We start from the raw sequence: 22,010 nt of genomic DNA on the forward strand, positions 1-22,010 counted from the left end.
GTCATGCTTTTAAGCATGGCGGCACTCCAAGGAAAAAAAGCTAGAGAAAAAGAGTCGTCAACAAGTTTTAGGAACTTGTAAACCGTTCATAATTATGAAGGTTACACCCCATTCACAATCACAGAGATTGCTAACTCCATAGTGGTCTGGAACCATGACTGGATGTTCGGAGATGATGGTACGAATCCAACCTAAAGAGGTTAAACCCGCCCTAAATAAGCCGCTACTTGATTCTTATTGATATTCATGTGCGCTTTTTGATCAACATACATAAATTAAATTAACCCTAAACCTGTTTAATCTATGTTAGTTGATTATTAATGCACAATCAAATCTATTATTGGTGATCACTTGAGTTAAAATCATATTGAACCTAAATCCAATTATTAATTATCTTATTAGGCGTAATTTCAAGTACGAATTCCCTTTAAACCTGCAAAAAGGGGCGTGATCAAGCAATAGCAATAAACCATAAATAATCAAGCAACATATGATTAATACAAAAATCATCATCATAACAATATCATCAAAACATTGTTATTAGTAAGATCCTAGGCATGAAACTAAACGGATTAATAACAACTCATAGCATGTCACTAATAACAAAATCAACGCATTATCCTATACATGATACTAGAAATCAAAATAACATCCTAAACATGGTACTAGGAATTGAAGTAACATCCTAAACATGATAGTAGGAATTAAAGTAACATTATAAACATGATTTCTACTCCAAAATCAAAAGAATAAAGGGTAATTGAATTACTCACTTTGATGCCTCAACCTTCTTGCTATTAAAACAATACACACGTTAGTAAACTTCAAGAAAGTTAAATCAATAAAGTAAATAAATCAAATATGAATTGAGATAGAGATTTGGGACCAAACCCTCAGAATTTTCAACCTTTCATGTCGAGGTCGAAGGCAACGTTGAGTATGGCTTGGAGTATTCGAATTTCCCAAATGAGGTATTATGACTGATTTGGGAGAATATCAAGAATGTGTTTAGGATAAGGCTAAGAACATGGGTATTTAAGAACTTCGAGAATTATGATGACTATTGATGATGGTTGTTGATGATTGTTGATGATCTCAAAACGGAGAAAATGACCTCTATTTATAGGGGGAAAAAAGAGTCTAGACGATGATCAAAGATCAGAAGTTTCAAATAAAATAGAACGATTTTTGACGCGACGCGCTAGGGTTGTCGCGCCGCACTTGGAGCTAACGCGTCGCACCAGGGTTGTCGCTGTGCGATGGTTCTGGCGTCGCGCGCTGGTTCTAAAGGATAGCAAAGCCGTACAAAGTTTGACTTCTAATGGAATTGTATTTCCGGAAGATATCCGGACGTCTTCGTATCCGAATAGTTATCAAAAAGTGAAGTTTTATTCGATTTCGAACTCTTTGGTCTTTAAAAGATAAATTAGAACCTTCTAGAGGCTTAGCTTCTAAAAGAATCCTTGTAATATCTTGGAAATTTCCTCCTTTTAAAATACTCTTTCTAATCTAAATAAAACTCATTTTAGGAAACAACCAAAATATTACTGCCACCGTGATAATGTTTAAGGCTATTTTCAAAGTCACATAGCGGAAGTCTAAAATTAAAACTAACTTTTCAAAAAAAACTTGAGTTCACAACCTCAAAACAAAAGCAAAATAAAACGTTCACAAGTTGGAACCAATATAAACATGACCCTTCAAAAACCAACTTAAAAATAAAACATAGCAATGTTAGTCCACAATTAATAAATCAACAATTTAAAATATAAAATTAAGGAAGCACGCATAACAAGTAACTTTCTGCACTCATTCCCTTCATGCTCTTCATGCTTCAAGTACCTGTCATTTTCTCTTTATTTCAACCCCTCTACTCACTATATAAATGGGTCATAGTAGGGCCAATCCAAAAGAAAGTCAAACACAAACACAAAAGTACGAATCAGCAAAAACTGAGTACATATGCACCACACTAACATGAATATCCTAACAATAAATAATTAAAACATGCTTGCCATACAATCAAGTCAACTTACTTTTGACTCATACAACAATATTAATTATCAAACAATGGTTTTGGATTACGCATCGAACGGGTTTCCTTCCTTAAAAAATAGCCCATTGACATATTGAGCTTCCAATTAGGGAGCTGCCCCAATGGGCACCTACTATGTCTCCTTGTGACGGAATTCCACCGCATTAATAATAAAAGAAAGTACAGCATCCTGTACTCCTGTAGAAGCTATGATCAAATTTAAAGTCACATAACTCCCCCCCCCCATGCGTTCATACTCAAGGTGTATGTGTTCCAAGAGTTTTGGTGTGTATCCTTTTACACTTTACGTGATTTACCAATTTAACTTGTGATGACTCCAACCAATTAATCAAGAACAAACACAAGAACAATCAACATATACTTCCATTTCATTCTTGAATTAAGTAGTGAGCACATACTATTTATTTTAATTAAGGCTCCTTGCCTAGTTTTGTGCACAAAATTGCACTATTACTACCTTGGTGCATAAGATGCACTACTAAACTTCAATGACTTATTCTCAACTTACACGAGTAAGTAAATAATTAAACTAACTTCTTGACTCAACACCAATAATAAATGGGCGAGTAATAAAATCATGAATCATGCTCAATAATTCTAACTTTAGCTCTTTTAAGTATACATAAGCCTTGCTTATTAAATTTACGCTTTCTTGATACTTGAAAATAAAACATACTTCCATGATTCATACATATTCAAGTTGTATCATGCCTCAAATAACATATTCACATGCTTGCATAATAATTCATGATCAACCAACATTCAATCCAAGCATATAATCAACCAAATATGCTACTATTTCATCACTTGAAACATACTTTACAAACCTAGCACGATACTACGCATACACAAATATTCTTATGTGCATAAGTATCTTGAATAGTGCCTAAACTCGGCCACACTCGCTAGAAATCACCTAGCTCAAAGCTTCCTTCAAATAAAAATACATAGCTATAATTAATCCACCATTCCGACAAATTTTCAGCAACTATAATACACTTTAAACCTTACTAATTAACCCAATTTAATGGTTTAAAAGCCTTAAAAGCTTTTCTTTAATTGGGTACTATAAGTCCTTTGAAAAAGACTTAGTTTTCAAGACTTATATAAAATTCCGGCATGTTTATTTTGTATAAAACATCACTAATAGACTAGGAAATCATATTTAAATCATCAAAAACCTTTTTCTTTTTATGGGTAATCAAACCCTAACATAATAATTAAAAAGTAGTGTGTATAATTAAAATCCAGCATTAATTGAGGGCTTAAAATTAATTAGAAACATGTTTAAATCATTAATTAACAACCTAAGATCAAACCCTAACCATAAACATTAAATACCCAAATTCTAGGGTTTGTAAATTGGGGGTTTTTGATTAAATTAAAATCTGAAATTTATAGGAATAAATTAATAACATCAAATACCCAAAATCAACATCAAAACATAATCAAAATCATGCTTTAAATTAATTAAAACAAGCTAGAAATAAATTAGGAGTAAAGAGAGTTGTTTTTTTTTTCTTTTTAAATACCAAAACCGTGAAGAGGAGAGCGAGAGAAGGAGGGATGGTGGCCGGCAGCAGCAGCTACTGATCGCCGATGGTCGGTGGTGGCACCGGTGGTGAGGAGGAGAGAGGCGTGAGGAAGTGAGGAGAAAAGGGAGGAAAAAGAAGAGAGAAAATAAGAGGAAAACTTTTGGGGTTTTTTTGTGAAATTTGACAATATGATTTTAGAGTGTGAAATTCTTGGGTTTTGGGCTATTTATATCCTCTTTTAAAACAAAAACACTTATTTACCAAAACTGCCATTACTAATTCTACTCCCCCTTAACTTCTTCTTTGAGGCTAAATTGTTGGACTCTTAAGTGTTCTTTAATTTCCAACAAGTTGATCCAATAATTTAATTGATGTTGACTCAATTTAAAAACACTTTATTGCCTCAATTAATGATTCATATTATTTTATACACACTTATTTTATATTTAAATAATTAATTCTTTAAAATGAAATGAATCAATTTAATTTATAAATAAAATAAATAATTTATATATATAAAGTATTATAAATATACGGAGTATTACAGTCTACCCCCCTTAAAAGAAGTTTCGTTCTCGAAACTTGAGCACGAAAATTATAAAACTTTGTTCAAAACTTGTTTAAAATTGCAATTTTTCACCCACTTGGTAAATTTTTTTCTTAATACTTATAGTTGTTGTACATTTTGTAACCTTCCTTGTTCTCTTTCTTTCTAAACTTTGCATAAAATTGTGCAAAATACACTAAAACTGCACAAAAATTCTTGAAATGAAGGTAAAAAGCGCCAAATTCTACCGCATTTTACCCCCCTTATAGAAAACGAGTTACGACCCCGTAACTCAACTAACCTCAAACAATTCTGGGCACTTCTTTCTCATTTCATTCTCAGCTTCCCATGTCGCTTTTTCAGTTTCTTGATTCGACCACAAAACCTTTACTATCTTTACATCCTTCTTGCGTGTACTACATACGCACTTTACTGTCAAGAATCTTTACAGGTCCTCCTCATAGGTTAGGCTTTAGTTCTATGGTTTCAGGTTGTAAAACATGCAACTTGTCTGGGATGTACCTTCTCAACTGAGAAACGTGAAACACATCATGTACCTTACTAAAGTCCATAGACAATGCCAATCTATAAGCAACTTTACCTATCCTTTGCAAAATCTCATATGGTCCAATGTACTTTGGACTCAATTTCCCTTTCTTTCCAAATCTCATAACTCCTTTCATTGGTAAAACCTTAAGCAATACCTTATCACCAACTTGAAATTCCTCTTCCTTACGCTTCAAATCTATGTAACTCTTTTGCCTACCTTGAGCAACTTGAATCTTAGCTTGGATTTCTCTCACTTGCTTCGTGGTTTCTTCTATCAATTGAGGACCTAGAATTATTGTCTCACTAATGTCACTCCAACATAGTGGACTTCTACACTTCCTTCCATACAAGGCCTCAAATGGTGTCATGCTAATGCTTGCATGGTAATTATCATTGTAAGAGAATTCTACCAAGTCTAAACTATCTTCCCATCCTCCTTGGTAATTCCAAGGTTTGGATGGTTCTCTCAGATTGTCCATCCGTTGCAGGATGGAATGTTGTACTCATCTTCAATGTTGTACCAAAGTTTTCCTAAACACTTTTCCAGAATTTCGAAAGAAACCTGGAATCCCTATCAGAAACGATATCCTTAGGAACTCCATGTAGTCTCACAACATTTTTGATGTAAGCCTTTGCAAGTTGTTCCATATTCCAAGTCTTCTTCATTGGTATAAACACTGCCGATTTGGTAAGTCTATCCACCACAACCCTGATGGTATCATTTCCGATTCAAATTTCGACTCGCGTGGACATAATAGTTCAACATGATTCAACTTTGAAAATAGACCTGATCTGACCCAACCTTATCGAACCCGATCCGATCATTGAATTGACACCTCTAATAATAACCCAGGATAAATACATATCAACCAAACCAATTTGTTAATCCAAAATCATAACTACTATCTTGAAAACCATAAATAAATTACCATACCATTTTTTTGTCAATGCACATCTTTCACCATTTATTATCTAATTACTCATTAAAATCATGGAAACGTTGTGCGTGATATCGGACTCACCGTGAGTCCAATACGTGTGGCAATAATGTTCTAATATATAACAATAATATTCTAATTTATGACAATAATATTCAAATATATGACATTAATAATCTAATATCTGACATTAATTATCTAATAATCTAATATTTTAATATATGACAATAATATTATAATATATGACAATAATATTTTATTTATGACAATAATATTCTAATATTTGACAGCAGTAATCTAATATGATATTAATATTTTTGAGGCTTATTTATAATCCACTACTCTCCACTTCCTCCACACTCTCCTCTCATTTTCTCTCTTCTCAACCACCCATTTCACACCACCACCACCACCTTCTCCTCTCTTCCTCCAATAAACACCTCTCTCTTTCTCTTCTTTTTGATTCTCCAACAATGGCGGCAACAAAAGCAAAGCAGGAAACGAACTCGAAGCTCGTATTCAAACCCAAAGCTTTCTGATTCTCCAACAATGGCAGCAGAACCTGTTGGAGTAATCCTAGGTCAACTCAAGCTTTATTTAATGGCGTTTGCAAGGATTTCAATGCTCATATTCAAAAGTACAAACTCCGACGAATTCACCGATTACTACCAACCGATCTCTTCAATTGACGGCAACGAAGACGACGATGTAAATAATCCGAATATCAACGGATTTCATGATCCGACTGACGCGGTTAATCAACACCACAGCTTAAGCAACGGTCATCATTACTCTACTGTTGCTGCTGAGAATGGGGTGAGAGCGCTGAATCTGAGTGAAGATGAGGAGGAGAGTGCAGTTGACAGGAGATGCGGGGCTGTGATGTGTGGTGTAGCATTTGAATTCTTGTGATGTTTGGTGTAGCATTTGGATTCTCAAGTCCAGACTCACGGTGAGTCCGTTCTACCCAAAAGTTTACCTAAAATCATTTGTTAAGACGAACCAAAAAAAACTCCAAATAACTAAGTCATGCATCGTACAACCTTATGTATGATAATTTTTGTTATATGCTCCCTTTATTATATTTTTTTTCTCTCAATTGTTTCATAAATTAAATTTATAAAAAAAAAATTTAGGTAAAAAGAACGCACCACAAATCATCTAATTTTTGTGACCCTTTATTTAACTTACTTAACTCACGTAATAAAGCTCATTTCAATACACATTGAACAATCTCAAATCACACCCTTTTTAATACCAAACCACAATTCTTCCCCACAAAAAAAAAAAAAAAAAAAAAAAAAAAAAAAAGAAAAAAGCAAAAAAGTTTAATTTGTGTATGATAAACAACCCTATATATATATTACTTTTGGTATGAAAACAACCCTATATAATTATTTTGAATTGGTATGAAAACCACTATAAATATGTAAGTATTATATAAAATGTCATATGACTTGTAGCCTATATCCATCCAAGATCCAACAATGGAAAAAAACTACACACGCAATTCAGAGTATCAGACACTGTCCTCTTGTAGTCATACTAGCCATTACTTACATATTCAAGAAAAGATACAAGCAATAACTATATTTCTTGTAAATTAGAGTTCTTCCTCGTCTTAGGCTGTTTTTTGGGGCACTTCTTCATTGTTATTTAACTCCTTAGGCGGCTTTACAATCAACACAGGGCAATGTGCATGGTGCATACAATAATCACTAACGCTTCCCAGGAAGGCCCTGTAGGTACATCATTATGTATTACAGATCAGAATTATTTTCGCAACAAATAAATAAATCAAATCATAATTATGCTATAGTCACATAATAGCAAACTAAATTTTACTCCTAAATCTATATCCACCTTTGAAAGTTTTTCTTGTTTGAACGATGAGTATCTGATTCATCTCATAAAAATGTCAAAACAACGTGAACTTCTAGAGACAAAAGGAGTACTATATAACTTTTCTAATAGTAGAAAACTTAAAATGTTGTTAATTTTCAATCAATTCTATGTAATTTGCATTCAACTAAATATTTTTCACTAAGCTTATTAATCTATCTTTACACAAGTAATACATTATGTAGCACTGAGAGAACTACAAAAGGTAATGGAATGTAAGAATATACAACCCAAGGTCTGGAGTGTCATCCTCTAAGACTTTAATTGAGGTCACTTAAATTAACTATTCTAATTATTTTCGCCAACAAAAAGCCACGACAATAAGTAACGTTTAGCTTATAAAGTATAGTTATATATTCACCTTTTCAGCACGCCAAGACCGCGACTACCCACAACCAAAAGATCAACTTGTTTCTGCTCAGCAACTTGACAAAGTACCTCCTTTGGTTCGCCGCGCATAGTCAATGCTTCTGCTTTAATCTATGTTTAACATTGCAAATCCAAAATTAATTTGTCAAGTTAGTGTTATCATTGATAATACCATATTAATTTAAGAGCACATACTCCACAATTACTTAATTTTGTACTCACCTTCATGTCCTTACAACTTTTCATAGCACGAGCAAATATACCTGCCGATATTTGCTCTTGTGCATGCTTACCAGATTCTAAGACCGAAGTTGTCGTATAAACAACTGCATATACAAATTTACACACAATATACAAGTTTTAGATATCTGATACCGAGTATTCCGTTTATTTATTTTTTTGACAAAATTGCACTATTTCTTTAATTAAAATGAACTTTAACAGATTCTAAGACAGAAATTGTAGTATAAGCAATTGCATATACATTGTCACACACAATGACACAATATTCAATTGATAGATATTTAATTTAATGCTCAATTTAAAAATAATTGCACAATTTAATTAAAATGGAGTACCACTCATTGATAGAACATCCAAATTTGCGAAGTATGCTTTACTTGCAATTTACTTACTCCGTATTGTATACACTGATAAGTTATTATCAAATAATGAAATATCAAAAGCTGGAATAGCTCAGTTGGTTAGAGCGTGTGGCTGTTAACCACAAGGTCGGAGGTTCGACCCCTCCTTCTAGCGGTTTCAGTTTTTAATTTTCTACTGCAATATTTTTTCCCCAACATTTTTTTGGATAAAAAATTATTTTGGTTTGGTCATTTTGGGAATCAAGCAATATCGATTTGGGTATCTATCCGGTATTTCAAGTTAATAATTCAGTTAAAATTAAGTCAGGTTACTTCGGGTTTCAGATAATTTTAAGGTCAGGCAAAATCAAGTTAGGTCACTGCGGGTTTCGAGGCAATAGTGGGTTAACTCCACTTTGGGTCAAGTGGGAGGTTTTAGATTGGGTCATTTCGAATTTCAGGTCATTTTGGGGTCAGATATTTCGGATGTGACAATCAAATATGGGTCAAATTTGGCAGGTCGAAATAATTTAAAGGATTTATTTGACTTTTACAAAAAAAAAAAAAAACAAAAAGTGTTTTTTACCACCAAAACTTTTAATTTACCACCAAAATAATTTCTAAAAATTATTTTTTACCACCTACCGTCAAGAAAACCATTAAATCTAACGGTGCTAAAAAAATCTTCGATTTTCGTGCGCAAAACATGTTCTTTATAGGTTTAGGTGGGCATTTTGGTCCTATGGAACCAATTTGAGGTCAGAATTGACAAAAAATATCAAAAATGCTTCATTTTGCGTGTTCCACGTAAATTGAGGTATTTTTTTAGTAGGAAAAACGAGTCATTCATGAAAAGTTTATTTTTCAATTCTGACCTCAAATTGGATCTATAGGGCCAAAATGCCCCTAAAACCCCTGAAGAACATGTTTTTGGCACGAAAATCGAAAAATTAAAAAAATTCCGTTGATTTACCAAATTTTTGACGGCAGGTGATAAAAAAAATAATTTTTAGAATTTGTTTTGGTGGTAAATAAAAGTTTTAGAAATTTTGGTGGTAAAAAATAATTTTTTATTTTTTTTGGTAAAAGTAAAAAAAAAACCTAATTTAAATCCCACGTCAATGCAATTATAATAACGACCCCACATAAAATTTTCATGGTCAAGGTGTTTTAAGTTTTCCTCATTCCCATAATATTGGACATAGTTACCATTAATCCTGGGCACCGTGCCGTGCCGGGCCGCCGCGGGCCGTGCTTGGCGGGCCACGGGCTGGTTCGTGCCGTGCCGGTCGTGCCGGCGGGCCCAGGATTTCGTGCCGTGCCGTGCCGGCCATTTTCACAGGCCAGCCCACGGCACGGCACGGCCCTCGTGCCTGGCGGGCTCGTGCCGTGCCGGCCACGTGCCGGCCTGCGGGCTGGTGCAGTTTTCAATTTTTTTTATTTTTTTTTTATTTTTTTTATGACAACATTATAAATTAATAAGTTTATAATGTATATAAGTTATAAAATTATAATTATAAGTTTTATAAGGTAACTTATAAGTTTATAACTTATAAGTTATTAAGTTATGAATTATAATTATAAGTTGAATATTTATGTTTTATAATTTGTATATTCAATATTTATATTTATATATTTACTTTATACTATTACTTTAAAATTTAATGTTTATGATTTATTAGTAATTAGTATAATTTTATTTTTTTTAATATGAATTTACAAATTGTAACAAAACGGGGAAAAAAGGCAAATTGGACTTTTGATGTGAATAATGCGTACTTTATATTATTATTACTTGAGTTGAGAAAATTGTACAATGATAACAATGATAAAAATCATACAATGATGGTATTAAACAAAAATTGAAAAATGATAAAATTGATATTTTTAAAATCGTACAATATACAATAATTGTCTATTCTTCTTCTCCTTCTTCTTGCTCGTATTCGTCTTCGTCTTCGTCTTCACCTTCGCCTTCAAGGTCATCGGCTAGTTGCATAGATTGGGAACTAGTCGAACCCGAACCGGAAGCGGAGGTTCCTTCTTCGTTGTCGTTGTGGTCGTAAGAACGGTCTTGTGAGCGATTTTCCGCATCCAACCAATATTTGAAACACACGCACATTTCTAGTGTTTCGGGTTTTAGACTTGTTCTTCTATCGTCTAAAACCCTTCCGGATGCGCTAAAAGCTCGTTCGGAGGCAACGGAGGAAACTTGGATAGCAAGAATGTCTCGTGCCATTGCCGCCAAAGTTGGATGCTTCGAGCTTTGTTGTTTCCACCATGCAAGGAGGTCGAGGCTGTTTATCTCATCGTCGTCCATGCCTTTGGTGAAGTCGTAACTCAGGTACATCTGCAACTCCGAGACGTCGCTTTGCGTTCTCCTGATTGATTAATCACCTGAAAACCTTGAAATCAAGTTAGTAGCTTGTGAAAATAAATGTTTGGCCTTCTTACTTACGTTTTTGGATGGTTGGGAAGGCCCTGAGCGAGGAACGGTGCCATATTTGGCTTCATAGACTCTATATAAAGCAAAAAACTGATCCTTCACATTAGTCTTATAGTTTTCTACATCATCGTCAAGAAACATGCATTGAAAGTAAATGTCAACTAACATAAATGTGTTTTCATACTTTTGCCTAGGATCTAATATGGAAGCAAAAATATAAATCAAAGGAATCTCACTATAATATTTACGCCACTTTTTTCCTTTGCTGGAAGATACTGATCATAATCACTTTGATCGCGATGATCAGCGAAAAGTTGGGCGAGTAAGCATGCATTAGAAAGAAAGTTTTGAGCACAAGGATTGTAAACAGTAGAAAAACAATACGTCATGTTATATAATAACTGTAAAAATTGCATATATCGTTCAAAGTTTTTCCAATCATCATCATACAAAGCATTTTGTGGAAATTTTTGGTTGTAAAATAATGTTAACGGGCCCTTATACTCAATTGCCTTTGTTAACATGTCATAGGTGGAATTCCACCTAGTTGGGCAATCGGTTCTAATTTTTATTACCCTTATCTTTTGTTGTTTTAGAAAACTCTTCCATTCTTGGTATCTCATGTTAGAGCTATTAATAGACATAATAGCATCTCTGATTTTGCTGTAGTATGGGACAATTGCCCGAACTCCATCCTGTACACATAAGTTAAGTACATGGCAAACACATCTAGTATGAAGAGCTTCACCGTCTAATAGTACATCGGTTAAGTTTTGTTTGATAAGATTAGCTGTGTATGTCATAGAGGTTGCATTATCAAAAGTCATAGACATCATTTTATCTCGAAGGTTGTATTCGTCTATTGCTTGCATTAAATGGTGAGCAATGTTAATGCCGATGTGTGGGTATTCCAGCATTTTGAAATGTATTATTCTTTTTTGTAACATCCATTGATCATCTACCCAATGGCAAGTCACACATAAATAGTGATATTTATAACCACTATCCCAAGAATCGGCTGTTAAAGATACTCTACAGTTAAGGTTACTCAATTCGGCTTGTAACCGGACTTTGTACTCTAGGAAATTTTTCATTGCGGCGGAACGAACGGTTTTCCTAGAGATTCTTTTATGTTGGGGTTGTAGTGCTTTGTTAATGTAGGTGTTGAATGCGTCACTTTCCGAGAAAAGAAAAGGTTGTTCGGCGTGTACTATCATTTTTCCTAGTTCATCCCTATCCCTCTCATAGTTGTATGTAAAGCCGTATGGATGGAATTGGGAAATTTTGGGCTGGGTTGGATCACTAGCTGGTTTTGCACAAGCTTTCATGTGTCTAGATAAGTGTCCCGTCCCGTTTTTGGTAACTGCCGTGAATACACTATTACATGTTTTACATTTTGCCCATTGTTCACCATCTTTACTTAGGACAAAATAACGCCATACCTCACTCCTTCGGTTTTTCAAAAGTAGCATCTCAGTTTCGGTTAACCATTCATGATGTGTGTGATGGTTAGTAGTGGGACTAGTGGGAGTGGCAGTAGAAGGGGTAGAACCGGAGGGAATTCGGGTACTTTCTTGGCTACCTTGGCTAGAACAATAGTTTTGTTGATTACCGATATAATTAGGTGGAAATTGGTATCGTGGTAGTGGAAATTGGTTTAGTGGTGGTGCTGGAAATCCCGACGTATTATATGGCTCATAGCCCGGGGGGAAGTAAATGGGGTCATTGGTTTGACTCGTAATTTGGGGGCTCGTTGTATTTGGTGGTTCCCTAGAACTACTACTACGGATAAGTCGGCCTTTCCCCCTAGACCTAGATGATGGGTTGTTCGATGCCATAATTAACAATTAATTTTTTAATAAAAAATGGTTAACTATAATAATAATAATTAATAACAACAATTTTAACAATAAAAATATCAATAATATTAATTAATAACAACAACTATAACAATAACAATAACAACAAAAATAAATAATAACAACAATTGTAACAATAATAAAATAATTAATAACAACAATTATAACAACAACAATAACAATTAACAACAATAATAATTAAACAAGATTATTCTAATAATAACAATAAAACAATAAATAAATTTAAGATTAGTTTAGATCTTACAACCGTGCTTCAACGCTCCACTAATTACGATTACGAACTTTTTAATTTTTTCCGATATTAGGAAAATAATTAGAGAATTTAAGAGAATAATTAGAGAATTTAAGAAAATAAGGATTATTAGAGATTTAGAGAATATAAGAGATAAGAAGAAGAGATTGTGATTTTGTGATTTGGGAATGAAATGGAGGTGAGTATTTATAGAATTTTTGGGGAGCAAATTGGCAAAAAACTAGCCGTTTTATAGCCGTTTTTTTGGCTTCTAGCTACATGAAACGGTAATATTACCGTTGGCCCGCGGGCCGTGCCTGCGGGCCAGCGCGGCGGGCCATGCCCGTGCTCGTGCCGGGCCGTGCCTGGGAATTCTCAACCCTGTCCGTGGCACGGCCCGTGGCACGGAAGTTGAACTTCGTGCCGTGCCGTGCTTGACTTCGGGCCGTGTCGGGCTACGCCGAACGGCGGGCCGTGCTGGGCGGCACGCGGGCCAACCCGGCCCGTGTCCAGGTTTAGTTACCATTTTTGTCATTCCCAAAATACTTGATACGTTACTAAATATGGATTGAAACCACTAATAATTTTTTTTCCTATACTCTCTTTGGGATCACAAACTCCAAATGAAAACCTAGTTAAATCCTACATATTCTCTCTCTCCTCACTAGCTCCACCTCCCCCACTTTTTCTTTTCTTACAATATAAAATTACAAAATAGAATCTTTTATATAATAAACAAATATTTTAAATTGAACCACTTGTAATTTTCTTAAATTACGTGTCCCACCCCAACGTCCCAAGTATTATGGGACGGAGGAGTACTATATGAACAAATTATTAAACCAACAACCAAAAATAATATAAAAATTTATATCATTTGTAAGGAAGTTGATATCATGAAAATATAGTAGTACTCCATACTTGAAACAATCTTAAAATAGCCTCTAATTTCGCATCTTATATCATTATTATGAGATTTTTAAAAAAAAAAACAGAAAGAAGATAGAATAGACGAACCAGGTCCGGCAGGATAGACATAAGTTTGGAAAGGAAGGTTGACATGAACCAAGTACACCAAATTCTCCCTTTCTTCATTATCATTTGTTTCAGTTGAAATAACAGGCTTTAAAACATTGGACAAAACCCAGTTTAGAGCGTAAAAACTCCCTTTACTTTCATCAAGTGCTATCATCACCTTCATTTTTTCTTTCCTTTTTTTTTCTTCTGTATGTTTTTATTATTTAGAATTATTTTTTAATTTTTTGAGAGTAATTATTTGGAAAGTGGATTAAGACAAATTGTTTTGGTTGGATTGATATAGGGCTGTATACAAGGGAAGACGAGTTAAGAGAACATAGTATTCAGGGAAATACAATGGGCAGCTCATGCAAATGGCCCTACTCCTAACACGTGTACCACATTCGAGACTCCTGCTATGTGCTAAACTGCTACGTACCTACACTTACTGTTTTTGTTTCATACTCCCTACGTTTTTACTCAATACAGTACATAAGATTAAATATAGTAATATAATTTGGTGAATTTTGTTAAAACTCGGTGGTATTTGGTGAATTTTGAAAAGTCGGATGGCATTTGGTGAATTTTGCAATTGCTCAGTGGCATTTCATGAATTAACTGAAAATTTAAAAGAATGGAAAAAGCATAAAAAAAAATTGATATTTAAAAAATAAACAACTAGAAATGTCATATTTAACAATAATATTCCACATGATTATATATTCTTAAAAATGAACCAAAAGAAAAAATGTGTCAATTAATTTAGAACGATAATATAAATTTAGACCAAATTAGAGCCTAAGCCGATGCTTGGCTGTTTAATCATATGGTACTTAACATAAAAAATTTATAGTAGGAATTGAATCTTAATTAAGAAGAAATAATGAAAACAAGGGGGTATAATACAATTAAACAATTAAAGTAAATTCTAGGAAATCAATGGGCAGTTCATGGAAAAAACCTACACGAGATTACACATGACATAAAGTGACCCAACACATGTCATAAAGGAAGAAACTCGTGATTTATCCCACACCTTGCAAATTGCAAATGATGAAATCATGAATCACATATTCACATCATATCAGAAAAGATAAGCTCAAATAATCAAATTAAATTATGTTAAAATGAATGCACTAAATCAGACCACTATATACAAGTACAACTGTACTTTCGGATGATACTAATGAGACATCACTCATAGTCATAGCTTAGTATGTAATTCACAAATTGGGGTGCCAACTTTGGCAATTGATTTCTGTATATAGATAATAATGCATGACAATGCAACTACCAAATTATCTCCTAAAACTAATACCACTAATTTAGGAACCAAATCATATAAAGACATACGTAGTATGAAATATGAAAAAACTATTTCATAGTTTACAACAAACGACGGAGTATGAAAGAACCTACTTTCGTAGTTTACAACAAACCTTCATAACACCATATTTACAACAAACCTTCATAACACCATAATGCACGCCTTGCTCCATACTTAATGTTCTGTAAAATATTATTACATGCGCTGTTTTTTTCATCGTATGTACGTATTACCTAATTTTGTTATACCCATATAGCCTGGAGTCTCGACATTTAGGAGAAACAAACTAACGTAACATAACAATTACAAGCTATTAATTTCGCCATATCAGTGTCATCTGATATATACTTAATTGGGAGTCGGTACTACTAGTTTACTAAACATTTTATTCTTCGTCTCATCATTACTTGATATGCTTCGGTGGTTTCACAATCAAGACTGGGCAACAAGCGTGGTGTGCACAATAGTCACTAACACTTCCAAGAAATGCTCTGTGCATCATCAAAACAAAAAGAATTATAAGAAAACTTATTGTCAATTGTATTCTATTAGTTTTGAGAGCTAAAAAGTCGACTTTTAATTCAACCCATTTTAATCGTGTAACAAATTTAACCATTGTCCTTCGTCATGTAATCGTGTAACAATTTTAATCATACCCATTAACCTTCGTCATGTAATCGTGTAACAATTTTAATCATACGTAATATGACTCTTATCAGCTTCATTCTTTTGTTCAACCCATTCTACTTTATTTCATTTTTGCACAGAAACATGTACACTTGGCCTTTTTGGTACAAATTAAATCAATCATCGTTCGAGGTAGGTTTATGTATGCATTACTTAGACGAACATAAATTATTGTGAATAATTTAATGTAAAATTAGTTATAGGAACTTAATATGATACACCATGAGAAAATTCATTGATTTCCTTTTAATTCCACCTAGACCACGACTGCCAATGATTAGCATATCAACATGTGTTTGTTCTGCTGCTTTGCAGATCTCGTCTTTGGAATCTCCTTGAAAAATTAAAGTTTCAGCTCGAACCTACGTACACAACAAAGAGGATTATTACATCATTATATTGTGGATGGTAAAAAGTAAAGTGCTGGGAATTTTACCATATTTTGCTTGCAAATTGAGATTGCACGTTGAAGGATTTTCGCTGAAACCTCTGCTTGTGCTTTCTTTACAGATTCTACCACAGATGATGCAGCAAAAGCAGCTAATTTACATGAATCCAGGCCAAAAGAACAAAGTTAGCATATGTATTAATTATGTGATAATGATTTCATTATATTCATAGACCTTTGCTTACTTGCAAAATAATGTATAATTAGTTACGGTTTCTCATAATTTACACTACACGTCTAAAGTGACCAAGTAAAATTGAATTCTCCAAAGTAAGAGTTTTAAGACTACTATGACCTTGTAGGCTTGTAGTTAGCATAAGGAGACATTTTTAATACTAACAATTTTTGGTCGAGCAATCTTCAAATTCTCATAGCTTTAAATGAAGGCTAGCTAGTTAAGAATATTAGAAAGAATTATTCTTACGCGAGGCCAAAGATATTAATAGTCAAATTCATGTCTCGTAGCTCATGCAAAGTCAAGCTTAATATGGGACAAAAAGAGTATTATATATTCCTAATTAAAGTTAGGAAATGCTTAACCTTGAATTTTTTCTTAAATCTATAAATTCAAGCAATCAACTTACACACCATCAACCTAATAATCTAAATGCAACTGATTAATGATCTCTAATTACGTTGTTGGGCTTACATACTTTTATCATTCTGATTCTTGATTTCTATGTTTGTTGACTTTTCTTTGTGTCCCCAAGCGTAGTCTGAGTCAATAGCTCGATCTTTTCGATCAACACATGCAACAACTCTCAAATTTTAATTAGAGACACCAATATACTTGTCAATTAAGTGATATAAGAACAAATTTAAATCAAATGACGATATATATCGCTATGCTAAATTTGCGTTGATAAGATGTACTCATAATCATCACTTTCATGAACTACTTTTTAACATAGATTTTTGGATAACGAGGTAGCATTAGTTAAATTTCTTGTTATATTATACACACATACTGTCTTTGACCAAATATTTTTTACTAATATATAAAATACAAAGTAATTAGGTAAAATATAGTCCAATTACTAGATTATGAATTGAAATAAGTTAATAGTCAAAGTTGTGTAGTATTAGACATAAAAGTCAAAGTATTGCGATTCATCTAAACAAAAGGGGTACAACAAAAAGGCAAAAATGAAGGAATGACAAACCCAAAGAGATTAGTTAGTAAGAACCAAACAATGATCCAATAGTAGCATCAAATAAAAAGAAGATGACAGTAATACCATACGTCCATACCAGTGTGTAAACCGGCACCGGCAGGGTAGACATAGTTGTTGAAAGGGTGTTGAACATGAACCAAATAAACCATGCAACCTTCATCTTCAATCGGCGTAGCAGTAGTGGTAGTAGTTGTTGTGTTGGGTTTAAGAAGATTAGCAAGAGCCCAATTAAGGGCGTAGAAGCTACCATCACTGTTGAGCCTTTTGGTTTTGATGGACAAATTGACAAACTCGACTAATGAATGTTTTGAGTCTTTGGTGAATAAAGGGTTCAAGCAAAGTTCGTTCCGGAGTAGGAACTTGGATGCGGAGTAGCATTCTCTAAAAAGCCTCGTGCAAATCTCACGTTCTAGTTTTAATTGTGAGCACTCAATAATATAAAGTCGGAAAGGAACTCAATGACTTATATTATTAAAAAGACTACTGGAATAAAAGTTAGTTTCTTAAGGAAAAAGATAATTTATAAAAGTTTTATCTAGTCATCTAATTTCGAATAAAGATAATTATCTAAGATAATTATCTAGTTGTTTTAATATAAATAATTAATTTATCTATTCAAATAAAATCCTTTTTAAAATAAAATCTTTTTAAACAAACTTTTGATAAAGTTAACAAGCAGTTTTCTTTGTTGTGAAAATCTCTGATTATACGGTTTTATCAAAGCTAATGTTTATCAAGTTGTTGAGATAGTGGATTAGTGAGATAAGGCTAGGAAACCTCCTTCATGATCATCATCTGTCAAGTTAACTCCACAAGTTGTTAGTGGGGTGTTGGCATGTGGACGTGATTATAGTGGAGGTTAATGACTAAGCCTTCTCTATAAATACTCATGCAAACTATCTCAGCAAAACACAACTCTTGAGCATAAAAATTCCAGTAGCAACCTACTAACATAAAGAGAGTTATTTTCCTTCTTATATTCTTGAGTGCAATAGGTATTTGTAATTACAGATTGTATTCAAGCACTTTGGGGTTTGGGATTGTGAGTTTGTGTAAGGTGAGGTCAAGGAAGCTTCGCTGCTGAAGGCTTCTGTGAGAGTTGGGAACAAGTTCCTAATTTGTGGAACTTGTTAACGGGTTTGAATCTTCACTTGTAAAGAGTTTGATTACATAGTGGAAATTTAGAAAAGCCTATATCTTCTCTCGTCATTATTTCATTTAGTTAAATTCCGCAAAAGTTTTTAGATTTCACCTCAAATACAATTCACCCCCCCTCTTGTATTAGTCGGTTAGACTTTCAGTTGGTATCAGAGCGGGAACTCAGAGCACGCAGGCAACCCTGTTGAGTAAGTTCCTGGGAAAATGGCTTACACAGAGGAAAAGGAATTCGGGAGTACATCCATTCAAAGGCCTCCATACTTCAACGACAAATATTATCCTTATTGGAAGGATAAGATGGAAATCTTTATCCAAGCAGAGAACTATCAGGTATGGCAGATTATACAAGTAGGAGATTACGAAATTACGAAAACGAATGCTAACAATGAGGTAATCCCTAAACCTATGGATGAATATGAAAAAACTGATTTCGAAAAACTAGAAATGAATGCTACTGCTAAAAAGTTTTTAATTTGGGGACTTGGACCCGATGAACATACTCGTATCAAAGGGTGCAAATCCGCAAAGGAAATTTGGGATCTTCTGGAAGTTACACATGAAGGAACGTCAGATGTTAAACGTTCCAAAATAGACATTCTTTTGTCTCAGTATGAGCGCTTTGAAATGGGAAACAAAGAATCCATTAAAGACATGTTTACTCGATTTAAAAGTATTACTAACGAACTAACGTGTCTTGGTAAGATTATTCCTATAGATGAGTAGGTCAGAAAGGTCTTAAGAAGTCTTCCAGACAATGACAGATGGAGAACAAAGGTTGCAGCTGTGCAGGAATCAAAAGACTTCACCAAGTTCAATCTGGAACAGCTTGCGGGTTCCCTCATTACCCACGAGATCCAGTTAAACAACCGGACTCAGGAGACTGTCAAAAGTCAAGGGCTAGCACTAAAAGCTAATGAAGAATCCGAAGAGAAGTCTGACATTGATGAAGAAGAAGCTGCAATGTTGGTGAGAAGGCTGAAAAAATTCTACCGTAACAACAAGTTTTTAGACAAGAAGAAAGGATACAGTAAAAGAAATCAGGAATCCAAAGCCAAGTCTTCTTGTCACAAATGTGGAAGCACAAACCACTTCATCAAAGAGTGTCCATTATGGGAATCTGAGAAAGGCAAGGGAAAAGAAGCTGATCAAAACAGAAACTCCAAGCCTAACTTTTCTAAAACAAATTTCAGGAAAACAATGATTTCCACGTGGGGAGAATCAAGTTCCGAAGAAGAGGAACAGGAACACACAGACGATGAAGTAGCCAATCTCTGTCTAATGGCAAAGCATGATGATGAGGTAGTCATTCAACCTAGTTATTTGAAATCTTTCTCAAAGGATAAGTTAATCTCTTTATTGTTAGAAACCTTAGATGAATATAAAGAATTATGTGCAAAACTAAGGCAAGCCGAAAAGGCAACTGGAATTTGTAGAGATCATGTTAAGTATCTGAATAACTTAAGAAATGATGTTCAAGGCAGATTCTTTGAATTATTAGATAAAAATATCATGCTAAAAGAATCCCTTGAAAGAGTCAAGAGTGAGAATATCATGCTGAATGTTGAATTGACTCAATATAAAATGTTGTGTACTAACATTGATTCTTGCAGGTCTACTGAAGTTCCTTTAATAATGTTCAATACTGAACTAGAGCATGTTAAGAAAGAGTTAAAGGATACAAATGATAAAAAAGAAAAATTAGAAAAGGACCTAGAAATTGCAAGAAAAAGTAGAAGTACAGCAAGCACGGGTGTTCCTAAGTGGGTACAGGAAGCTCAGACAAAAAGAACAGAAGGTCTAGGCTATGTTCATAAGAAGAAGTCCACTGGAAAGAAAAAGAAGTATGTGAATTTACCTAGTGAGACCGTTTGTTCTTTTGTGGTAAAAAGGAACATCGCAGTGAAGAATGTACTAAGAAAGCAAATCAGTACAATAAGAATGTGAACTATGTTTGGCAGAAGAAAACTGATTCAAATGTGTCAGCACAGGAACCCATGAATGAAAGGGTTCCTGCTACTAACCCTTAATTTCTTTTGCAGGTCGCAGTGAGGGGGAACAACCAGTGGTACCTCGATAGCGGTTTTTCTAAGCACATGACAGGAGATGAATCCAGATTTTTCTCACTGACGGCCTATACAGGGGGAACAGTGACCTTTGGAGACAATAAGAAAGGCAACATTGTTGCTGTTGGCAAAGTAGGAAGGTCAAGTTCCCATGCAATTAACAATGTATTTTTAGTCGAGGGTTTGAAGCATAATCTACTCAGTATTTCTCAGTTTTGTGATAAAGGAAACTCTGTAAGCTTTTCTTCTGAAAAATGCAAAATCATCAACAATGACAGTGGAAAAATCGTTTTGGAAGGAACTCGTAAAGGGAACACGTATACCGTGGACCTTAACAAAGTTTCAAAGTACAATCTATCTTGTTTAAGTGTTATTGAGGATGATCCACTTCTATGGCATAAACGTTTTGGACATGCTAGTCTTTCATTGCTTGACAAATTAAGGTCAAAGGACTTGGTAATCGGACTACCTTCTATCAAGTTCCTAAATGACAAAATTTGTGAAGCCTGCATCAAAGGAAAGCATGTTCGATCATCGTTTAAATCAAAGAAAATGGTAAGCACCACAAAACCATTGGAACTCATTCATATGGATTTGTGTGGCCTCGTTAGAATTCAAAGTAGAAGTGGAAAAAGATATGTCTTAGTTCTTGTGGATGATTATTCTAGATTTACATGGGTCATATTCTTACATAGTAAAGATGAAACTTTTGATATGTTTATGACTTTCTTGAAAAAGACACAAAAATCAATAGGTAATCAACTTATTCATATGAGAACTGACCATGGTACGGAATTCGAAAATTCCAAGTTTGATGAATTTTGCAGGGAACAGGGAATAAGTCACAATTTCTCAGCGCCAAGAACACCACAACAAAATGGTGTGGTTGAGAGGAAGAACCGAACATTGGAAGACATGGCAAGAACAATGCTAATAGCAAGTGAGCTTCCAAGGAATTTTTGGGCAGAAGCCGTCAACACAGCATGCTATATCATCAACCGAGCCATGCTCAGACCAATGTTGGATAAGACACCTTATGAACTGTTAAAAGGGAGAAAACCTAATATTGCTCATTTAAGAGCCTTTGGATGCAAATG

General features: G+C 34.2%; 3 protein-coding genes and 1 non-coding gene across 4 annotated transcripts; 1 reads left to right on the forward strand and 3 right to left on the reverse strand.

Annotated features, from left to right (window-relative positions):
* Nucleotides 1-4,334: 4,334 nt before the first annotated feature.
* Nucleotides 4,335-5,353, reverse strand: LOC110739886. Its single transcript, XM_021920367.1, has 4 exons — nt 5,250-5,353; nt 4,661-5,056; nt 4,440-4,554; nt 4,335-4,340 (listed from the first exon to the last, which is right to left on the reverse strand). The coding sequence occupies exons 1-4, from the start codon at nt 5,351-5,353 to the stop codon at nt 4,335-4,337; spliced, it is 621 nt and encodes a 206-aa protein (XP_021776059.1).
* A 1,138-nt stretch (nt 5,354-6,491) lies between these two features.
* On the reverse strand, nt 6,492-14,536 carry LOC110739834 (universal stress protein A-like protein). Its single transcript, XM_021920316.1, has 4 exons — nt 14,056-14,536; nt 8,119-8,222; nt 7,889-8,007; nt 6,492-7,364 (listed from the first exon to the last, which is right to left on the reverse strand). Exons 1-4 carry the CDS (start codon nt 14,237-14,239, stop codon nt 7,247-7,249), a joined length of 525 nt encoding a protein of 174 aa, XP_021776008.1. The 5' UTR covers nt 14,240-14,536; the 3' UTR covers nt 6,492-7,246.
* TRNAN-GUU lies at nt 8,582-8,655 on the forward strand. The gene has a single exon. It is a non-coding gene; the product is annotated as a tRNA-Asn (tRNA).
* A 1,249-nt stretch (nt 14,537-15,785) lies between the features above and the next one.
* LOC110739887 (universal stress protein A-like protein) lies at nt 15,786-17,841 on the reverse strand. The gene is made up of 4 exons (XM_021920368.1): nt 17,769-17,841; nt 16,506-16,609; nt 16,289-16,431; nt 15,786-15,873 (listed from the first exon to the last, which is right to left on the reverse strand). The coding sequence occupies exons 1-4, from the start codon at nt 17,839-17,841 to the stop codon at nt 15,786-15,788; spliced, it is 408 nt and encodes a 135-aa protein (XP_021776060.1).
* Between the last annotated feature and the right edge of the window lie 4,169 nt (nt 17,842-22,010).

The sequence above is a fragment of the Chenopodium quinoa genome, unplaced genomic scaffold, assembly GCF_001683475.1.
Source record: "Chenopodium quinoa cultivar QQ74 unplaced genomic scaffold, ASM168347v1, whole genome shotgun sequence".
Lineage (NCBI taxonomy): Eukaryota > Viridiplantae > Streptophyta > Magnoliopsida > Caryophyllales > Amaranthaceae > Chenopodium > Chenopodium quinoa.

Coding starts and splice junctions, on each gene's coding strand:
- LOC110739886 (XM_021920367.1), bottom strand. CDS start 5,353: ATGAAGAAGACTTGGAATATGGAACAACTTGCAAAGGCTTACATCAAA. Junction 5,057..5,249: donor GTTTCTGATAGGGATTCCAG/GTTTCTTTCGAA, acceptor TGCAAGCATTAG/CATGACACCATTTGAGGCCT. Junction 4,555..4,660: donor CACGTTTCTCAGTTGAGAAG/GTACATCCCAGA, acceptor GTGCGTATGTAG/TACACGCAAGAAGGATGTAA.
- LOC110739834 (XM_021920316.1), bottom strand. CDS start 14,239: ATGAAGGTGATGATAGCACTTGATGAAAGTAAAGGGAGTTTTTACGCT. Junction 8,223..14,055: donor TGTCTATCCTGCCGGACCTG/GTTCGTCTATTC, acceptor TTGTATATGCAG/TTGTTTATACGACAACTTCG. Junction 7,365..7,888: donor GGTCTTGGCGTGCTGAAAAG/GTGAATATATAA, acceptor ATGTACCTACAG/GGCCTTCCTGGGAAGCGTTA.
- LOC110739887 (XM_021920368.1), bottom strand. CDS start 17,841: ATGGTTTATTTGGTTCATGTTCAACACCCTTTCAACAACTATGTCTAC. Junction 16,432..16,505: donor CAATTTGCAAGCAAAATATG/GTAAAATTCCCA, acceptor TTGTGTACGTAG/GTTCGAGCTGAAACTTTAAT. Junction 15,874..16,288: donor TCAATGAATTTTCTCATGGT/GTATCATATTAA, acceptor GATGATGCACAG/AGCATTTCTTGGAAGTGTTA.